Below are 22,423 nucleotides of genomic sequence, written 5' to 3'. Positions count from 1 at the left end.
TGTTTGCTCCTTCTCTCTGTAAACTCATTCTTTTAGGGGATCTCATCTAGTGCCTTAATTCAAAATTGCATCTCCTGACTTGACATTTTCAATGTCAGTATTTTTCTAATTTCCATGTGTTATAGTCACTTGGTTGTTCAACGAGCATTACAACCTTAACTTGACCCAGGAGCACTTCTGACTTCCCGTCCCCCAAACCTGGTCATGTTTACTCAGAAAAATCAGCATAGATTATGGAGTACTCCAAAGGTGGTGGGAGGGGGAAGAAATTTTGGCTGTGCTTTGCCATTGGTGGGGCCTGGTGAAAACCATGAGGCATAAGTGGAACCAAGAGTGTTGTTTATGTGCAACAGCTCCATGACTCACTTCCACGAAGAACCAGTCCTCTTTGAGCTTGTTACTTTCTTTCCAGGAGTATTTTCCACATAATGTAAGATGGATATTTTATTCAGAAGCATCTTCTTGAAACTGATTCCAGGTGCAGAGAAGCAGGACGTGGAGGAGGGCATGAAAGAGATGATGGATAAAAGGGGGCCAGCTAAGTGACCTCAGACCATGGTTTTACCCTATAATCCCAGACATAGATGTCATACAAGGATATGGTGTCCATCTCACGGTCTTAGCAACTGGACTAGAGACTGGCCTCACTGGAAACAGAACTGGACCAACCAATGGGCAGCAAGGTGCTTCTACCCCTCTCTCAGGGAGGCATATGTTTACCATTTGCTTCATGTTTTATCTTCTGTGGACCACACGGTCTTCCTCAGCTGTTTCTCTCTGCTCCTCTTTCTAGCCAAGCTTTCCTTGTTTGCACATGGCCCATTATGTCAGTCAACCTTTAATCAGCCCCCAAAGAGAGAAATCTGATTGGTTGCTAGACATCCATGGGTTGGCTGACCTTGAGTCAGATGCATTTATCTGTGGGCAGTGAGAGTGGGACCACCTGGGCTGGCAGGATCTGTGAGCTGCTGGGGCATTTCCCAGTGAAAGGGTCTATTTTCTAGTAAATTACAACCCATTGCAGATTGTGTAATTGCAAATAGCAAAGGAGAAAGTTCATGTTTTTCTGATAAACACTCCCTGAGAATAACCTTACACATGCTGCTTCGTGGAAATTAAAGAAATAGGAACCAAATACACTGGAATGAAAACATTGAGTTAAGGGAGGAGGAGGAGGAGGAAAGGCAGGATTGAAATGAAAGGAGAAGAAAAGAAAACGAAGAAATCAGGAGAAAAAGAACAGAATTCACCAAACGTCTCCCTGAATATGTGCGTACGTATGAGACCAGTAGATCATAGGGAAAGAATGAATCAGGTTTTTAGAGAAACAAAAATATAAAAAGGGGAAAAAATATTTAGTTGGATCACAGCCAGTTTCCATCGCCAGACATCTGGAGCCAAGACAAGGAAAGGTGAGGGAGGAGCTGTCCTTTTGCTGCAGCTCTTGCCTCCATAGGAGCTGGTTACTGGGGATATTTACATTAAATTAAGGTGGCTGGCTATGGCTGTGTTCAGCACTTGGATACGCGGTTAAATAATCAGTGTGGTTTGGCTGCTGGTTTCTTTACTGTGGTTAAATAATTGGTGTTGTCTTGGTTGCTAGCTACTTTAAAAATGTATATGTGCACTTGTTTCTCTTTTTTCTTTCTCTGGAGCAATTTTGACAAGCCCTTGGCAGAAAAGTGGCTGACCAGCTTTTCAAGGGATGCTTTTTCTCCTTGTCATTCACACTTCCCCCAAATGTTGCTCAAGGATTTGAGAATCTTAAAGACTTTTCTTTTTGGAATCTAGATAAAGCACTCCATGTTAGGAAGAATTCAGCTCACTTCTTTTGTTTGTGGAATAGAGACAAGACTGAGCCTAAGGGCCTCTGTGGTTTTCCAGAAATGTGCCCCATTCTTGTAAGGATTGGTCACAAGATTCTCAGATCCACCAGAAGAACAGGAAAAGATCATTATGGTGGACCACTGGATGCCCAAGCATTTCCCCCCATGCTATTCATTGTGAGACCTCTAAAATCTAGAATGGTCCTTGACGCACAGTAGGTGCTCCCCATCTGCTTCATGAAGATAAAAACAATGCATATTCATAATTTAGGGCTGCATGACTTCTAGTCCAGAAGGTTGCTTCATTTAGTCTTTTTATTGGTCTGTTTAATAAGTGTCCAACTACCACAAACTGCTCTGCCCTGAGACCACAGGAGACTCTCTCTTCTCCAGACGGCTCTGTCCCTTCTCATATCTTCAAACCTACCTCCAGCTTCAGGCAAATAACGATCAGGGCAATTAATCCTCTCTCGGCAACAAACTGACTGAGACAGCTGGGTCAGAGACAGCACAAGTTCAGGGACAGGCCTCCACCTGACATACCCAACAAATGCCAATTATGTATGTATATAAATCATGGATAAAGGCAGTCTTCAACTGCTTCTCAGAAACCCACAAGGTTCTCAGGGTTCTGTACAAGGAAGAGCCTAGTGCTTTAAGTTTGAAGTCAGATACAGAGAGGGACCTGGTGTTTTGGAGTGAAAAGTGGTGAAGTAACAGCAGGGTTTACTTCCTCGAAAATATCTTAACAACAACATGACAATTCACCTCTAAGGAAAGTCCAGAATGTAAATCTTATATCAATTATTCAGTGGTCACTCAGATAATTCTGAGATTTTTTTTTTCCTGTTCTGTCTCAAGGTGGGATGAGGGAGGAGGGAAAGAGAAGTTCCTGAGATTTTAAAAGGACTTGGGGAGGATTCTTGAGAATTCATTGCTTTTGCCATTTTAGGAAGAAGTTTTTCCCTTTACAAAAAATATTCATCCTTTAGCACCTTTTTGGACAATGACTGATCCAGTAGAGGAAAGCTGTCACAAAAGGCAAACAAATCTTTAAGCAGTCACGTTGGTACTCTGACGGGTGATCAGGAAGCAAGGTGGGGAAGGGGGATGATGGCCTAGCTTGACCACCTTGGGAGATTGCTTTCTGGGTTTATTGGGGGGGGGGGCTTGGATTACTTAGCCTTTTTGAACTTAAATGTCTTCAATCTTTACCTTATTAATTTTCTGAAAACTTAATAATGTGTGTCTTACACATAATAAGAGAAATTAAAATGATAGCTGAATGAGATATAATTTTCACCTATCATAATGGCAAAGATCCAAAAGTTCAGTAACATGGTGTGTCGGTGATAATGTAAGAAAACTGACACTCAGACACTGGCACAACCCTGATGATGACTATTTGACCCATTACGATTTAGAATGAACCTCCTCTTTGACTCCATAATGCCACTCCTAAAAATGTATCCTCTAGCTGTATGAAAGTACTGATAAAATGACAAACGTGTAAGGTTATTCACGGCCACATTGAAATAACAAAGGACTACAATTTAAATGTTTCTAAATAAGGAACACAAATAATGTATGGGGAGAAAAATAACCCCCAAATGGAATACTATACAGTCATCAAAAAAGATAAGCAAGTACAGTGTCAGTACTTTAGGAAGTGATATGGAACAGTGTCTAAAATATATTTTTTTAAAAAAGAAGGTAAAGATCATTGTTTAAAAATATATTTACACACATACTCAATATTTCTGAGAATGCATAAAAGAAATTGAAAATGGTGATTGAGGGAAGTAGGTACACAGATGCAAAGATGAGTGGAGGCTTTTTGGATGCTATGTGCTTTTTAAAACCTTATATGTTTTATACTATATGCATATATTATCTATCAAAATTTTTTTAAAAAAATTTAAGTAAAAAAGACTAGAAAGCAAACCAAAAATAAATTAATTAAAAAATGAAAGGAACTTTGATAATGAAATGTGTGTATATGAGGCACCTGGGTGACTCAGTGGGTTAAGTGCCTGCCTTTGGCTCAGGTCATGATCCCAGGGTCCCGGGATGGAGTCCCGTGGCAGGGGGGGGTCCTTGCTCAGTGAGGAGCCTGCTTCTCCATCTCCCTCTGACTGCTGCACCCCCTGCTTGTACGCGCTCTCTCTCTCTCTCTCTCTCTGTCAAATAAATAAATAAAATCTTAAAAAATAAAATGCGAGCCCATGCATGAGGTAAAGGCATTGAGTATTAAGCCACCTATCACAAAGTGCCCTAATCAGAAGAACATTGGAAAAGAGTGCTGACCCAGGCAAGAACTCAATAAATATTTCTGGGATGGATAACTGGATTATGGGGATGATTATGACAATATAAATTGTTAATCATTTGGGAAGATGTGTACAACTTTTGGATTCAAATTGCATGTATGGCCTCACTTTATTTTTTTCATGGACAAAAAAAAAAATACTGAATGTGGAAGCTTTGAGTATTGAAGCTATAAATGAAAGGATTTGCCTTCAGATGCCTTCTAGGTTGAATCAGAGTGCTTCTGCCCGGGGCGGGGAGGGGGGTTCAAGGCAGTGAAACTACTCTGTGTGACACCATCATTATAAATGCTTGGTAAATAAATTACACAGTAGAATAAATTTACATGGTTAAAAAAAATAAATAAATGAAGGCACTTATCAAAACCCCCGGAATATACAACACAAAGTGTGAACTAAGGGCTTTAGTTAGCAATAATGTACCAACACTGGTTTATCAACAGTAACAAATGTACTATGACAATAAAAGATGTAAACAATAAGGCACACTGAACCTAAGGAAGGGGAGAGAAATATGTGGAAATTCTGTACTTTCTAATCAATTTTTCTGTGAACGTAAAAGTGGTTTTTTAAAAAAAATTTAAAAAGATTTTATTTATTTATTTGACAGAGAGAGATCACAAGTAGGCAGAGAGGCAGGGGGAAGCAGGTCCCCCGCTGAGCAGAGAGCCCGATGCGGGGCTCGATCCCAGGACCCTGGGATCATGACCTGAGCCAAAGGCAGAGGCTTGACCCACTGAGCCACCCAGGAGCCCCCTAAAAGTGTTTTAGAAAAAATAAAGTTTATTAATAACAGAAAAGAAAGGAAGGAAGGAAAGAAGTAGGTAGGTGGGTGGGAGGAAAGGAAGAAAGAAAGATAGAAAGAAAGAAAGAAGAAAAAGAGAGAGAGAGAGGGAGGGAGGGAGGGAGGGAGGGAGGACAGAGTCAGAAGACTTTTTAAGGGACACCTGGGTGGCTCAACTGGTTGAGCCCCTGCCTTCGGCTCCAGTCATGATCCCAGGGTCCTGGGATTGAGTCCCACATGGGGCTTCTTGCTCGGTGGGGAGCCTGCTTCCCCCTCTGCCTGCTTTGCCTGCTGCTCCCCCTGCTTGTGCTCTCTCTCGCTCTCTGACAAATACATAAAAGAGGGGGGGGGAGACTTTTTAAAAGGGTTCAGCTTTCTGGCACAAACAATAGGCACTCAAATATCTGTTGGCTTCAACTGAATGAAATTCAGTGTGAAATGTGCAGGTGAATGTGAAAGAAGATTCAAAATGCAGGAAGACTGTGAACTCATTAGTGGTGTGTTTGGTAAAGTCCTGGGATACACATTTCATTAAAAAGAATTAGATGGCTGTAATCTTGATCAATCATTAAGATTATAGATTTTTTTCCCCAAGACCCTTTATGACAATTATATATTTTCAGCAATAAAGATGTAAACATTTCTAATGCCTATCCCCCAAAATCGCTTGAGAAAAATTAACCACATACTCACAAATCATACTAGCTCATTGATAGATATAGGTATTTTTGTCATTGACAGGTTTTTATTTATATATATTTATGTGTATAGATCCTTACAGGATTTTTAAAAAGCTGATTAAGACAATTCATAAGTTCTCTTACAAATTATGTTATTCTTTATTTATAGAACAGTTTATCTAGATTTATGAAATAATTATGTAAAATGTTTCTTCCTGATTTCAATAGTGAAAAAAAAAAAAAAAAGCTTTTGAAACAAGGTTTGCCGTGGCTTTGAAACATTCTATAACACCCATTGTGGAATTGGCCCCAATTATTTTTGAACTTAAGGTGTAATGTGCAAATGTGTACAAGGTGCTATCCTGGAAAAATTACTCTTTGTAGAAAGCTGTACTGCCAGCTGCAAGCCTCGGGGGTGGAGAGAGGGTGTGCCTCAAGTGGTCTATATAGAACTTGCCATTTGAGCTTTCCATCTCTGTTTCATTAATATCTCTTTTTCAGAGAGTGTGAACGTCAAGTTTCCTGAGAATTGGAGCTCCCACTGATTTGGTGGGATTTCCTCTTGTTATTAGATGTTGAAACACAGCCAGGATCTTGATCTCTGGAGTCCCAAAGCCACGGTGTGGGGCACGTTTTCGGCCCCTTCCAGAACAGCTGCTCTGTCTGCTCTGCTTGTGAGTCAGGAAAGGCGAGGCTGTGCTGTCAGTTTCCATCCTGGATCATTAACAACCCTCTTAGAAGAATCAGAAGTTTGTTTCTTACATGTCTATTCCTCTTTGCACAGTGGTGAATCCTTGAATTCCTGCGCCTAACAACTTATGTAACTTGAAAGCCAGAGAAAATGACCAGTATCAATATGTAGTACACAGCTTTTTCAATTATCTGCTGTGAAAGACCAGCTTATTGTTTCTATTGCAGAAAGATATTTTTGTAAAACAAAATTTTAAAGTGTTACTAGAAAAGAGAAATGAAACCTATAAAACAGAAGCCCCCAATTTTTATTAGATTCAACAGACATAAAACGGCTCTTCAAGTTGCTGTGAAAGTATCCGAATGGTTACTCCATGTTCCCATGGACCACTGAGGAACAGTCCATGGACCAACACTCACCTGCAGAACAGGTTGCTGGAGCCTTGGTACACAGGATGCCTTTCCTTCTGATGACAGCCTGGGTCTCCCTCCCCTTCCTTCCTCCCTCCCCCTGTTAAGGGATATGGGCACATGAACCAGACTAAATGAGGTTCCAAGGCTTTGCCTAAACCGTCTTGGGAAAAAATAATTACTTCCATTGCAACTGCTAGAAAATATGTAGCATTCACATTTTAGCTAGACTAGTGGACTCATGTGATATCTCATTGTTTTCTCATTTCCTTCATCTGACTACTAGTTAATTTAAACATCTTTTCACTTGCGTGTTTCCATTTAGATTTATAGCCCTGTCAATTATTTATTTACATCTTCCCTCGTTTTCCCTTAGACTATCTTTTCTGTCAAGTTTGTAAGTTTGTAAGTTCCATCAAGTTTGCTTATTAGAAAAATTAGTCCTTTGTCATTCACCTGATAAATATTCTTGCCAGATCTGTTTGTCTCTTAACTTTGTCTCTGGTATCTTTTCCACATTTCTTATTTTTTATGTAGTCTAATATGCACGTTTTTCTTCCACATCTTCTAATCTCTAATAACTCTCAGTTATTAGAGTTCTTCCTAAATTCCACATTATATAGGCCACAGCTGTGATTTTCTTATTTGTTTGCTTTATATGTAAACTTTTTTTCTGGAATTTATTCTTACATTTCCTTCTAAACAGGTGATCAGGTTTGCCAGTATATTTATTGAAGAGACTATAGTTTTCCCGCTGATTAAAGCATCACCTTTGTGAGGTTAATATATGACAAAGGTGATTATTTAATTAGCCTTAGTAATTCAACCAATGTGGGAATATCATTTTACACTTAAAAACTTCAGAACTATATCATATCCTTTATCCTTTCAGAGCCTCCGTCCCCTTTCCTATAGTATAAGTGACGTGAACTAGTCCTGAGGTGGCCAATTTAGAAAACGAGTTCTGACTTTTCATTCATTCAACCCATCAGATATTTCACTGGCTGCGGTAGGGGATACCTATCAACAGGATAGGGGATGTAAAGAGAAGGGAAGAGAAGGGAAGAGTCCAGGTAGAGCTCCAAACCAAACAGTTGGATATAATGGAAAGTATGTGTGATTATCTATTGTAACATAATAAACCACCTCAAAACTTAGTGGCTTAAAGCAACATTCTTTGTTTTAGCTCATGGTTCTTTGAGCTGAACTGGGGTCAACTATACTGTTACTGCGTGGGGTGAAACCAGTACAGGCTCAGGTGAGGGAACTGTCTAGGATACAGAATCTAGGAGGTACTCGGGCTTGAGGTCCCTGCTGCCCCACTGCAGTCAGAGTTGAGTGTTTCCTTAAATGTTATACCGCGATGTCTCAGTCACTTCACCCCGTTTGACCCTGACCCTGACATTGGGGTTTCCCAATGTGCTTGTGTCGGGTGGCAGCTGGATCTGGAGTCATCAGGGTTCTACCGCGCTGAGGAGACATCCAAGACAGCTTCTCCATTCACGTGCCTCATGTCTTCTTTACTTGCATGGCTACACAAACCGGAAGCTGACCAGGCATCTCTTTCTCTCTCCATGTATCCTCTTCGCATGGCCAGATTGGCTTTCCACATCACCTGGCAAGTCTCAGCTTTCTTACAAGGTGATCAGATTTCTTAAATGGTGACTGGCTTCTCCAAAGCGAACATTGTAAGAGGTCCAGGTTGAAGCCACAGAGCTTCTTGTGGCCTAGCCTGTAAGCCTCAGAAAGTCGGTCACCATCATTATTTTCATTGTATTCTATTGGTCAAAGTCACTAAGGTCCCCCAGCATTTATGGGGAAGGAAATGAGACTGTCTTTTGATCTGAGTAACATGGATATAAAGGGAAGAAGACTTTGATGGAGATCAATTTTGGAGAAGACCTCCCACAGAGAGATGGGAAACAAATAGGTCTGGGAGTGGGAAGTCGGAAGTGCTCCCCCAATAAGTTAAGTTTCCAACACTCATTGAAAGGCCAAGTGAATTATACGCCTAGAAATCAGAAAAGGACTGGGATTGATAATTTCAAATCAGGAGGTTAATTTAGAATCCAGGCACTGGATGAGATCCCCTAAGGAGTGAGTTTAGAGAGAGAAGAAGCCACCAAGGAGTACAGCGGGGGACAGAAGAGTATGAAGCCAAATGAGGAAGCACTCTATAAAGAGCTGATCAGCCATGTCACAGGAGGCTCTGAGGTCAAATAAAATGAGATCAGGGGAAGCAGCCATTGGGTAGATCAAGATTTTGGTCACTAAGGACCTTGATGAGAAAAATGGTGTGATAAAACTTGATGATAGTGAATTGAAGAGAGAGTGGGGAAAACACATAAAAGCAAGTTTTTCAAGGACTTTTCTTAAAAATGGGATTCTTAGTGAGTGGGCAGTTGGGGTCTAGGAAGGGTTTGTGTTTGTTTTTGTTTTGTTTCGCTGTGGTTTTAAGATCAGAGAAAGTATAGGCAATTGTAGGTGGCTGGGAATTAATGGTGTGGTAGGAAGGGAGCTGAGGTTGTGGAAGGAGATGTAACTGTAAAGTCTTGAGTATGATGAGAGGTGACAGGACTGAAACAAGTCAGCTGGGAAGGCAGGAGGTGTTGGTCAGTGAAATAATGGTTGAATTAGAAATTCTAAGTTAGATGGAGATTTTCCAGGAGACAATGGGTCTAGGGTAAGATTAAGAGTCAGTGGTTGGAAGTGTGGAAGTCAAGGAACTAAGAGGCCAAGATTGCCATGAATGATAACAAGTGGTCGGGAGGGAAGCACCTGCACCAGACACTGAAACTGTGAGGAAGTACCTGCCTGAGAGAAGAAAGCCCAAATGTCCAAAGGCACATGTGGTAGCACTGTACTGTGTCACCAGAGCTGAGAGGGAACTACATTTCCCAGAATTCCCTGCAAAACGGTTCCATGTCAGTAGAGGCCACAAGGCAAACTTTGCATCAGATTTAGGATGAAGTGAAGTAGCAGCCACATTATTTTTATCCTGTGCAAGTAGTGGAGGGTCCCAAGCGCTGTGGCAGCTTTCTCCGTCATCATCTGAAGTGCCCCTTAGTGGGTGTGTGCCTGTACCTGGGCTTGAATTTCCACAGCTCTCTCCAGCCCTCCTGCTTTGCTTGTCCTAGTCCCAGACAAAGCACACATCAGCACATCAGCACATCAGGGAAGGAGCCCTGCTTTTCCTGTGGGTCACCCCATGTGGCATCAAGGTTGGAAGTGATGAGGGAGACACTCGTTCCATTCTTTCCCCACTGGCTCCAGTTCTCCTCCTGGGTTTCAGTTTGTCCCTGCATTCCTTCTCAGCCGTCCGTCTGGCTGACCTCAGTGAATTCAGGCTCCACAACAGACATAAAAGGAACCGACTGCACTGCCTTGCGGCCCAGCTTCCACAACTGTGAGTGGCCACCACTCCATAATAAATCCTTCATCTGTCCTTCATCTGCCTCACTCTGAGACTTCTCTGGTCGAGCTCTGGCAAATACAGTACCCACTGTAAGCGACAGACACACTTCTCTCTGCATACGGAGTGGTACTGGTTATTTACCGTCCTTGAGAGGACCGAGGGAAGAGCAACTCAACTCACTTTCTGTCTTCTGTGGTTCTCATGAAAAATCTTGGTTGAAAGGGTCTATAGGTGATGGAAAAGTCAGTAGATGGCTCTTGGAGGGGCTAACAGAATGCTAGTCAAGGAAGTTAGTGATGTCCCCAGAGAATAGGGGAGAGTATGGTCTGGAGGCAAAAGAGGCCTATGGGTTCCACTTTAGGGTCTGGTGGGCTGTGGACTGTGGAAGAAAACTCAGGTAGGACTTGTATCTGTAAAGTGGAAGCTGTGCCTAGGACGGCCAGCCAGCTGGGCTCTCCTCTCCCCCGCCACACACACCCCAGCTTTATTGACATATAATTGACATATAACATTGTATACATTTAAAGTATACAATGCGACAATTTGATAAACATATTGTGCAATATGTTACCACCATAAGGGAAGTTAACACAACCTTCACCTCATTTAATTACCATTTGGTTGCTATTATTATGGTGAGAAGATAAAAGCTTTACTTTTATAGTTAACTTTCAAGTATTTAACATGGTATTATTAGCTACAGTCATCGCACTGGCCCTTATATCCCCAGAACTTACTCATCCTATAACTGAGAGTTTACCCCCTTTGACCAACGTCTCCCCATTTCCCCAACCCTCAGTTCCTGGCAACCACCATTCTGCTGTTCCTATGAATCTGCTTTTTTAAGACTCTACGTACAAGTGACATCATACAGTATATGTCTTTCTCTGTCTGACTTAGTTCACTTGGCATAATACCTTCAGAGGCTATCCATGTTGATGCAAATGGCAAGATCCCCTTCTTTTTGTAGCTGAGTAATATTCCGTTATATATATATATATATATATATACACACACACACATATACACATATATATGTATGTGCATATATATGTATATATATGTGGATATATGTGCATGTATATATGTGGATATATGTGCATATATATAATGGAATATTACTCAGCTAAAAAAACATATATACATATATATGTACATATGTACATATACATAACATATATATGTACATATATGTGTGTATATACATATAAAACCCTCAGAGATAGAGATAGCTAGATTGATAATATATATATTGTATATATATACACATATGTATATATATATAAAATCACATTTTCTTTATCCATCTTTTGTCCAACAATGGCTACTTAGGCCCTTTCCGTACCTTGGCTGTTGTGAATAATCCTGCAATGGACAAGGGGTGCAGGTATCTCTTTGAGATACTGATTTTATTTATTGTGGATATATGCCCAAAAGTAAGATTGCTGCATCATAGGGTAATTCTACTTTTAATTTTCTGAGGAACCTCCATACAGTTTTCCACAGTGGTTGCACCCATTTATATTCCCATCATCAGTGCACTAGGGCTCCCTTTTGTCCACATCTTTGCCAGCATGTGTTACCTCTTGTTTTTTTGATGATAGCCATCCCTACCCAAGTGAGGTGAGATTTCATTGTGGTTTTAATTTGCTTTTCCCTGATCATGAGTGATGTTGACTGCCTTTTCATGTATTTGTTGGCCCTTTGTATATCTTCTTTGGAAAAGTATCTGTTCTAATCATCTGTCATTTACATGTATATTTTTTCATATACATGAAATTTGTGAATATTTTCTTCAATTCCATGGTTTTCAGTTGGGTTTTAGTTAGAGCAAGAAGGTGAAGGTCCAGCTCAGAAAGCAGGTTGAGGATACCGGAGATTTTGCTGAGGACAGATTGAGAGCTTCACTGGAAGTGGGATATTTTCACGTGGGGGGTTGCTCATGATGAGAATTATGTCAGTTTAAGAGATGTACAGGGTAATATGGGGATTAGTGATGGGTGATGAGGGATGGTTTGGAAGTCTGTTGGTTATGACTGAAAACCTAGATGTCAGACACAGTGGTACTCACGGTCTTGGGGGCTTCTAGGAGAGGAGGTTCATTCATTCTCCCAGCTCATCTGAACCTCCTTCTCAGCCTGGGTCTATCAGGCAGCTGGTTGCTCCATACGTCTAATAGGGTGCCATGACCCTGGGATGGAGGTGTCTCCAGAGCATGCAAAATTCTTGGGACTTCTTTAAATCCCACTGAGAGCTGAATAAGACCAGGATGGGCAAATTTTGCAAACAACAATAAGCGTGTGGACCTCTAGAGTGTTGGTGTTTAAAGTTTGGTTCCCCAGACAAGCAGCAGCAACAGCAGAACTTGTTAGAAATGCAGATTCTCAGGCCCCATAAACCCTACTGGATCAGGAACTCCAGGACCAGGCTCAGCCTTGTGGGTTTTAACAAGGACAACCCACAAGCCTCATGCTTACTAAGATTTGAGACCCCCGTTCTAAAGGGACTCAACAAACACTAGTTTAAATATGCAGCAGTTGACCTTGTCCTTATAAGCCAAAATCACAGAGCATTAAAGATGAAAAGACTTGATTTCAAGTGTCTAATCTGGCCTTGAACCTTACATGGTGAAAGATCCAAGTCTCTGAGAAGGAGTGTGACTTGTCCAAGCCCTCCTGGCAGGACTGAGCCAACCAACTCCAGGTAACAACATACTCAGAGCCTGGGAAATGGTTGTCTTGATCCATCACACAGTTGCAGACTTTCTATTTAAAAACAAATCAAAACAAAAAAACCAAACCCAAACCAACCAAACACACACACACACGCGCGCACACACACACACGCAAAAAAAAACCCCTCAGAGATATAGATATCGATAAATCAATGATAGATATTGTGTTTTCTGTCCTCAAGTCTGAACAACATGGTCTGCCTTACCCCCAAACCACTGCTTTTAAAGTTTTTTTTAATTTTTTGTTTTTGGGGTTGCAGAGGCGCAGGTTCCTAAAGTATTCAGCCCCAGAAGAATGCATCAGTCTTCCCAGGAACCGGAGGCTTTTTGGCAGCCTGATTCAATCTTCCTACGCTGAAGTTCTGTTCTGACTTTTGCCATTTCTAATTCCCTGCGCCTCCGGGGAGAGGCGGACAGCCGAACTCTGCGCGCACTGAAGCCCCGGCTCCTTCTGCTTCTGGAAAGGAGATTTAGCCTTAATTTTTGTGACAGATGGAGTTGATAGTCTCTCCACGGAAAGGGGAGGAAAAAAGCGCCAGTTTTTGACAGGCCGCAGAAGCCCGGTGCCTCTGGCGGTCGAAGGCTGCGTTGCGCCACAGTTAAGGTAGTTTGCAAACTTCCGCGCCTGGATGGCTTGGGCGGCTCTAACCCGGGCCGCTTCCCTTAACTGAGGGAGTGATGGAAACACACACACTTTAATAGAAACCTTGGTGCGTGCCAATTTATCCCCTTCCTTTATGTTCTGACTGCGGCCATATGGTGCTGCTCAACATTCCTAAAGATTTTTAATACTATAATTATTTTTTCATCGCCGTCCGAGTTAGAGACTTATATTCCGAAGAAATTGATCTGGTTGATTTGGATTTCTGTCTTGCAGTTGACAATGATGCCCGGCTCAAGAGCCATACCTGCCTGAGCGGCCAAGTGGGACCATGTGTTGGGACGGGGGCGTTGTAAATATCTCATCTGCGTCCCCTAACTGAAGTGTGTGCCTCTTTCTTGTGTGCGTTTGGGCTTTGTTTTATCATAAGCTTTATAGCTCAACATTAAATACTCTGAACCCCCCAAACACACACACACACACACACACACACACACACACACACACAGCCCCCAACCGTGATCAGGTCCCAAACATAGGAAACTAGAAAAAAACAAACTGAATTCTGAACGCAGTCGAAGGCGCAGATGGGAGTCAAGGAGAATTAATAAAACTATTAAAAAAAAAAAAAAAGGAAAGGAAAAAAGAACCCAACAAAAAGGCCTGTGGCCGAGCCGGATGCAAACAGCTGCCCCTGAGCCCTGCCCGCTGGTTCTGAACGCGAGCCGGGGTTCCATATCCGAGCCTCCTTAAGAGTAGGAGGAGCTCCCAGGCCTCTGTCAGGCTCCTTAAGCCGTTCCTTTCAAGCCCTGAATGCCTGAATGTGAGCTGCCCACCACCCTCCCCGCCCTCCCCCACTCCGCAACCCCACTCCACTCCAGCGGCTCGTAAAAAAAAAAAAAAAAAAAAAAAAAAGTTTCAACAACAACAGGCAGGACCAATAGCATCTCGAAAAGCCGGGAAAGGGGGCCGAGCAAAGGGCGAAAGAGAGTGGAGAAAGGAGAAAGCGGGCAGGCTGGGAGCGCGCGGGGCCGGGGCTCGGCGAGCTGGAGGAGCGTTGCTAATGTTTTTGTTTGTTTGCTTTTCCATGCATGCATAATGAGGGGGCACCGCGGCACCACGCGGGGGCTCCCGGCCCACTTTTGTATTTAAAGCCTCGCAATCAGCGAGTCCGCAGCCGGGCTCAGCGGATCCGCTCCCCGGGCCCCTTGTCACCCGAGAAGCCGCCGCCGAGGGAAGCCCGGGAGCCGCTCCCCGGCCGCGCCGTTTCTTGTTCTCCCCGCGCCGCCCGGAAAGGGCTCCACGGAGCTCAGCGAGGCCGGGGTCGCCGCGGGCGGAGGGGGAGGGGACGCGGGCGTCCGGGCCCCGGGAAGGCGGGCAGCGCTCCGACGCGAGCCAGGAAGCGGCGCGATGCGAGAGCCCGTGGCGGCGGCGGCGGCGTTGGCGGCGGCGGCGCGGCGCTGAGCCCGGGAGGAAGGAGCCGCCGCGGCCGCACAACGGATCTGCAGGCGCGGAGCAAAATGCACCCGCGGCGCCGCGCGGTCCTGCAGCCCCGCCGCGGCCCCGCGGCCCGCAGCCCCCCGGGGCGGCAGTGAGCGCCTCCCGCCACCTCCCGGGGCCGACCGGAGGGGCTCTCTGCGGCTGTGCATTTCTGGGAAGCCACCGCAGCCCGAGCGAGCGGGCAGCCCGACCTTCTGCGAGCAGCGCGGCACCAGTGAGCGGCGCGCATGGATTTATGAAAACACTCATGCAAGAAGTTGGCAGGACTGGGGCAAACTTTTCCACCGGCTCCGCGTCCGCCGCTGCCCGCGCCTCGTCTCCTTTCCCCTCCTCGCCCGGCGGCCGCCGCTGCCCGCGATGGTGGCAGGGCTGCTGGGCGGCGGCGGCGGGGCCCGCGCGGGGACCGTGCCGGGCGCCTGGCTGTGCCTGATGGCGCTGCTGCAGCTGCTGGGCTCCGCGCCGCGGGGCTCGGGGCTGGCGCACGGCCGCCGCCTCATCTGCTGGCAGGCGCTGCTGCAGTGCCAGGGGGAGCCGGAGTGCAGCTACGCCTACAACCAGTACGCCGAGGCGTGCGCGCCGGTGCTGGCGCAGCGCGGCGGGGGCGACACGCCGGGGACAGCCGCCGCCGCCGCCGCCGCCTTCCCGGCCTCGGCCGCCTCGTTCTCGTCGCGCTGGCGCTGCCCGAGCCACTGCATCTCGGCGCTCATTCAGCTCAACCACACGCGCCGCGGGCCCGCCCTGGAGGACTGTGACTGTGCGCAGGACGAGAACTGCAAGTCCACCAAGCGCGCCATTGAGCCGTGCCTGCCCCGGACGAGCAGCGGCGGCTCGGGCGGCCCTGGCGCGGGCGGGGTCATGGGCTGCACCGAGGCCCGGCGGCGCTGCGATCGCGACAGCCGCTGCAACCTGGCCCTCAGCCGCTACCTGACCTACTGCGGTAAGCTCTTCAACGGGCTGCGCTGCACCGACGAGTGCCGCACGGTCATCGAGGACATGCTGGCCGTGCCTAAGGCGGCGCTGCTCAACGACTGCGTGTGCGACGGCCTGGAGCGGCCCATCTGCGAGTCGGTCAAGGAGAACATGGCCCGCCTGTGCTTTGGGGCCGAGCTGGGCAACGGCCCAGGCAGCAGCGGCTCGGACGGGGGCCTGGACGACTACTACGACGAGGACTACGACGATGAGCAGCGCAGCGGGGGCGCGGGCGGCGAGCAGCTGCTGGACGACGACGACGGCGTCCCGCACCCGCCGCGCCCGGGCGGCGGCGCTGCAGCGGCGGGCGGCCGCGGGGACCTGCCTTACGGGCCCGGGCGCAGGAGCAGCGGCGGCGGCCGCTCGGCGGCCGGAGGCGCCTGGACCCCGCTGGCCTCCATCTTGCTGCTGCTGCTGCTCCCGCGGCTCTTTTAGCCCTCGCGCCCCCCGCCGTAGGCTGCGGGAGGGCCCGAGCCGAAGCACCTGTGGCTGGGGGACAGTGGGGATGGTTGGGATACTTTCTAAAACGTGTTCCGAGTAGACTCTGCCCAGCGGGTCTCCCCTTCACGACTCTTGGCACTTCCCCGCGTCCTCTCCCGAACATGACTTCTTGGACATCCTTCCCTGCCCCCATTCCAGGCTCCAGAAACTCTCAGCTCGTCTGCCCTGCAGAAACTGGCCTAGCTAGAGTTTAGGATGCCCGGGATGGAATGGGAGGGAGTACGGAACCATAGCCTTGGACTCGGAAGAGAGGATACCGACCTGTGGGATCCTAACAGTTTCAAGGGAGTAGGCTTGGAGCAGGAGTATGAGAGGGGATTTACATTTGCAAAAGTGGCTGTTTATTAGCATTTTTGCTGTGCATGGGGAGGGGTGGGGGGGCGGAGTGGGGGGAGGGCAGTACCGGTGTCGACTTTTATTGTGGCCAGTGAGGACATTGCAATCGTGAGTAAACAGAAAAGTCCCACTTACCGATTCTTGTGTTTACTCTTGGTCAGCGCTCAGAATTCTCCGTTTGGGCGGGGGAGGAGGCATGGGAAGGGGTTAATATGCCTGACTTAGTTTTGGATAACTTTGAGCCCTTGACCTTAATTTCATTGCCACCACTCTGATCTCTTAGCCCGTTTCTTAGGATTAAGGGTCAAAAATGCTGATCTAAAGAGTTGCTAGTGGTGTTGAACAATGCAACTTTTTATGTAAAAGAGCTCTGTACTGCCATCTATGAAAGCCTCTTTATGATGTTTGTCTTGTCATTTTTGTTCTTTACATCAAGAAATTGTATGTACAAATATGCAGAGAAAATATATCGCCTCTGCTTTTATCAGGGTACTAAACTCTGGTATTTCTATATAAAGTGTATTAAAACTGGGATTTGTTACCAGTTGCTGTACTTTGTGTATAGAATTTTTATAAAGTGTATGCTTCAGAAATAATTTATTTTTAAAAAGAAATTAAAATTTTAAATCTGCAACCACGTTACACCTTTCCTCCCTGAAATGTATAGAATCTGTTTGTCACCAGAGAATCCAAACCCACAGTCCATTGTGAAGTGTGCTCTATCTAGAACAGTCTTAAAATGTACAGTGTATTTTATAGATTTGAAGTTAACATTGTTATTTTCAAGAGAATTTATGAACATTGTAGAAATGTATAAATGCTTTTCCAAACGGCCTTAAACATTGTATTTTTATAGACATCCTTTTTTTTAAAAAAAAAAAGTCTTATGTTTTAAGTAACTATGGCTTTGTGTATTTTTTTGTCATTTGTTTTATTAAAATGTGTACATCAGTAAAGAGTTTTTAAATAATGAATATGGTGTAGTTACTTTCCAGAGTTACATTGTGGTTTACCCAATAATGGGTAAGGAGGGGCATGGAGGGGCCACTGGGAATCTATCAACCATCAACTGAAATTAAAATACAGTACAAGACAAGAAATGAGGGCTATTATTTCTGCCTCTAATTTAATGAACCATTAGACATGTGTAAATGAAGCAGCTAAAAAGACATAACCCACTGGCCTGCACTGGTTTTTACGTTTGTGGAGAGAACTCAGAAAATTTGTCTTCCTACATAATTGGGGATAACCCAGAGGTCTCTCTCCCCTCCCCCCTTTTTCCAAGGGGAGCCCCCAAGCCCCTCCTCCAGAAGTGTCCTGTCTGGCTTATAGACATTCTCCTACAATCAACATGCCAATAACATCTGTTACCAATAGATCTTGGGAAACCTGGCATACCGCTTCAAAGTCATTTTCACACTTCGGGTGAAAAAGTACAAAATTTTGTTACAAAACATTCAGGCGGGCAAAAGTAAACACACTGGGGAGAGGAACAATCACCAGAACTTGTAATATTGTTGTGAGGAGTTGTTTAGCAGTGGGCTGAAGGCTGGGTTCCTGCCAGAGCTACTGATCTACACTCAAACGCCCTTAGATAAATAATTACACTCTTAAGCTGTGTCGAGTGCTGATACACTTGACCTTGTAAATAGAAATGTTTGCAGTAGGAATAAACTCCGGCATTGGAAAATCTTTTAAACATTAACACAAAAGAGAGCGCTCTGTCCTCTGGGGATTTGAGTCTGAACCTCGCCAAGCTAGGCACTTGCAAGAGGGAAAAAAAGTTTATTTATCTTCTATTCCTGGTGTTTATTTAAAGCTTTTCATTTTAAACGCGGTGATTGGAAGGCGAGTCAGGAGTTTAAAAGTCACCACAAATAAACTTTGTCTGAGGGGTCGACAGATTAGCAAGATCTCGTGTCTCTTTATATGATATTAACATGTACTGAGAAAACATAACCACATTTCTCTGCTGCCTGAAGTAATTAACAAAGCCATGCCCCCTTCCAACTTCCTCCCCCCACCACTCCCACCCCCGACTTTTCAGGTTTCTTTTGCCTCTAACTCGCTCTTTTCCCGGCTTTTATGCAGGGCTTCGAGGCACTTCTTGTTGGATCTAAAACCAAGACTGGTATACGTGTAGCATCAAAAAGTCTGAGATAGTTGTAGTGTCAGTGGAGGCTAGGAGGGTGGTGTGTGGCTTCAGTCCGCAGTCACCTGAATGGTTGAGTAAACATATTGTTAAAACAAAGCTGAAAGCGTTGTTTCTTTGGGAAGTGAACAAAGAGTATTCCAAGAGACTTGTAAATGAAATCAGCGCTCTTTACAAACCTCCAGTTAGCAATGCTCCTGCGTTTGTCCTTAAATATATTTAAATCATCTCCATCTCCTGTTATTTTAACACATTCTTGACTAAAAGTGAAGTCTTTGTCCCAGTAAAAGGCCCAGTTTTCCCCAGTAAGAAGTAAAAGGCATTAGCACTAGAAAAGGCCTGATAATTAACTGGTACAATAAACTCACGACTTGATTTTACAGGGTCCTGTCAAAAGCATCTGCCTGGGATAAATCAACACAGCTCGCTGTTGGGGAGAGAGGACATGAGGCTTTATGCTTTCTTCCTTGAAGAAAGTGAACATTGATCGGTGGCTCATTTTAATTTAAACAGTTCTAAACCGGAGCCCAGGAGCCCCCTGGTCCCTCTACAGACCTAGAGGATGCCAGAACAGGTTGCTGAGTTGTTGGAACCTTCGGTGATGGGATGGTAGGTTACCATCTGCTCCTAGGCAGAAAGAATTTTTACAGATGTTGACATCTGTAATATCTCACGCTCTCTGGGGAACCTTTTGGAATTTTGGACATTTGAGACGGCCAGATGTCTCACGGAGAATGCCTGGAAGTACCATTACTGAGAGAAAGGGCATCTCTGGCTTTTCCTGGGGATTCTCGAAAAGGGCCATGCTTCTCAGAAGGCTTCCAGGGCTCAAGGAACTCCTTTAGGATGTCGTGAAAAATCATGTGGCCTTGAGGCTGGTCCCATTTCCCCCATTAGCAGGTTTGCATTCTCAGTGACAGTTTATTTGTCTTTGGAGGCACTTCAGTGACAAATGTTTAAGGGAGTGTGGGACAATGGTGGAGAACAAGGAGGCAGTTCATTGAACTGACAGTGACCATACAGTAAATAGAAGGAGGTTCAGGCTTCACTGCTCACCCAAGCACACAGCAACGCTTTTGTTTATGACCACAATGGACATAACATAAGGTCTCTGTTTATTTTTAACAATATATAGCAATGTACGCCAGCCATACACGTATGTGAGGGGGGAAAATGGCTGCAGGGAACTAAATTCTTCTACTAAGTAGCAGGACATCCCTGTACTTAGGCAGGCCCTCCACAAACATCCGTAAGTGAGGGATCAGCTCCTGGTGCCAACTGCCACAGACTTAAGGGACCACCACGCTCTGACATATCTGGGGCGCACTGCAGCTCTCCCAGTGGGACTCCCCCACCCCCGCCATGGGTGAAGACACAACTCAGAACCAGTCGCATCTCTCTCGAAGAGTCAAGAGAAACCACACGGAGTGGGGTGCCCTTCTTCCTCACTTCTGCACTCAAACCCCCACTCCATCCCAGCAGTGCCATGTCCTATAGAATAAAAAGAGAGAATTGCCTGGAGAACTTCCAGAGACATCAAACTGTATACTAAAACCCTTTCTACTTTCAAACTCTGGTTTCAAATCATCAGCTTACTGGGTTCAACTGTGCAAGTTCTCGGAATATAACCCCACGTATCTCTTTTCCAACCGGTAAAAAGAAAAGTGCACGTTATTGACACTAAAGGAGCATCCGAAACGATGTCAGTTGACCCCTATTTCTCCCAGCTCCCCGAAGTAGGCTGGTTGGGAGGCAGGCTGTTGCAAATGTCTTCAAGCCTGAGAGCAGTTCTGGGAGGGCTGGATTTCCAGTGGCTCTGGAGCCTTGCGAGTTAAGTAAAGCTGGATGATACTGTATTCTCTTTGAGGGATTGTCTCTGCTGGACAGTTGAAAAGGTTCACCTTTGATGATCTGAAGGACATACGTAATGTGCTATTAGCAGAAATACCTTCTAAGGCATTCATTTAATCAATTTCTTAAATAACAGAATGATCTACTACAAAATAGTGGACTGTATACACTATATTTTGGCACAAAGATGGTCATTCTCCCACTAGTAACCAGGGGCTCTAAATAAATGATTTCAACAATGTTTTATTAAAGGCCGACAAGAGCCCTCGAGCTGCATTAATCGGGGAGAAGTCGAGTGGCACTTTTGTCATGGAAATGTTAAGCACATAATAGCACTGCCAGACAATGTGCAGCCACTTCATTCTTCCAGCCATGCTGACACGTCTTAAAGAGGAACTGCAGGGAAGGATGTGGGAAAGATTTGCTTTCTGAGGAAGCTTTCAGCTAATATTTCGGAGGGCTACCTCCAAACCCGGCGTAATATGCGTGCAACGGAAGCCAGAGAGGCGGCTGAGATCCTCCAACGGCTTCTTTCCCTTATTTCGGGGGCTTGGGTTCCATAGAAAAATCGAATGCCTGCATTTTTTTGGATGTGGCATTTGTCAAAACGATACGTTGGTGATTTTTGTCGAGTTACATATGAGTCCGCTTTTACAAAGAGGATCAAAGACTCCGGTGACTCTCAGTCGTATTGAGATACTGGATCGGGGCTTTGGATGGGTCCTCCCTAAGCAAAGAGTTCATGGTCAGGTCTGCAAACAGGTGAATGAATAGACACGATGTCATCAAGGACATCTTCAGTCTGTAACCAAAAATAGAATATTATCGGTGTCCAGACTTTATAGACACCCTTATGTTCTCTGGGTATCTATATATATTCTTACAAGTTTTATTTCTATACTTGGGTTTTTTTAAGTTCTATAGGTTATTCTGTGGGTTCCTGGGTACCAGAAGTGAATACTATTTCACGACCAGATCATATTGTATATTTTATCACTGATCAGATGTTGTTAAGCACCAGAATAAAACATTTCAGTGAGATTTTTGAGGACTTTCTCATAGATATGTCTTTTATGAAAATGCCAGTCACCCGACCTTCAGTTTAAACTTGTGAAACTCTTACCTGCCGGGCAATGGCACCTATTAGGAGCACTTCCATAGCAAGCATTGCAAGAAGATTTGATGACTAGAACTAATGTCTGTAATCCTGAACAGGTGAGGGGAGGGAGGCAGGAACAAAACGAGGTCACTGTGGCTCCAAGGGCATGTGCTGACGGTCTATTCCGTGTGGTGGTACCCGTGTGAATATGGCACAGTCTTGTCCCTGGACCAGCAGCAGTCAGGATGGGGAGACAGACACACACAGACTTTGAGCGGTGGTGAGCACAGAGGACAATGACAGAATGACTTAGCGCAACATTCGGTTTAAGGAAAGTTCTTGGGGAAGGTGACACAGAAGCTAGGTCTGAAGGCAGGATTGGAAGGTAGCAAGGAGAAGGGCGGGAAAACATTTCTACCTGAGGAACCGCATGGAGGAATGGAAGAGCACAGTATGTGTGCTTGCCCCCGTGCTCACTATCTGTGAACGTCAAAGCATAAAATAGGAAGAAGCAAGAATGAGGCTTGGAGGAGGGGTTAATACCAGG

General features: G+C 45.3%; 1 protein-coding gene across 1 annotated transcript; it reads left to right on the top strand.

The window, feature by feature from the left end:
• Positions 1-15,310: 15,310 nt before the first annotated feature.
• On the top strand, positions 15,311-16,372 carry GAS1 (growth arrest specific 1; the record flags this gene model as incomplete). Its single annotated transcript, XM_080819997.1, has 1 exon — positions 15,311-16,372. Exon 1 carries the CDS (start codon positions 15,326-15,328, stop codon positions 16,370-16,372), a length of 1,047 nt encoding a protein of 348 aa, XP_080676123.1. The 5' UTR covers positions 15,311-15,325.
• Positions 16,373-22,423: the final 6,051 nt, after the last annotated feature.

This window comes from Martes martes (assembly GCF_963455335.1).
Source record: "Martes martes genome assembly, chromosome: 12".
NCBI lineage: Eukaryota > Metazoa > Chordata > Mammalia > Carnivora > Mustelidae > Martes > Martes martes.
The sequence above is the reverse complement of the archived record's forward strand: the minus strand, read 5'-3'. Positions and strand labels throughout refer to the sequence as shown.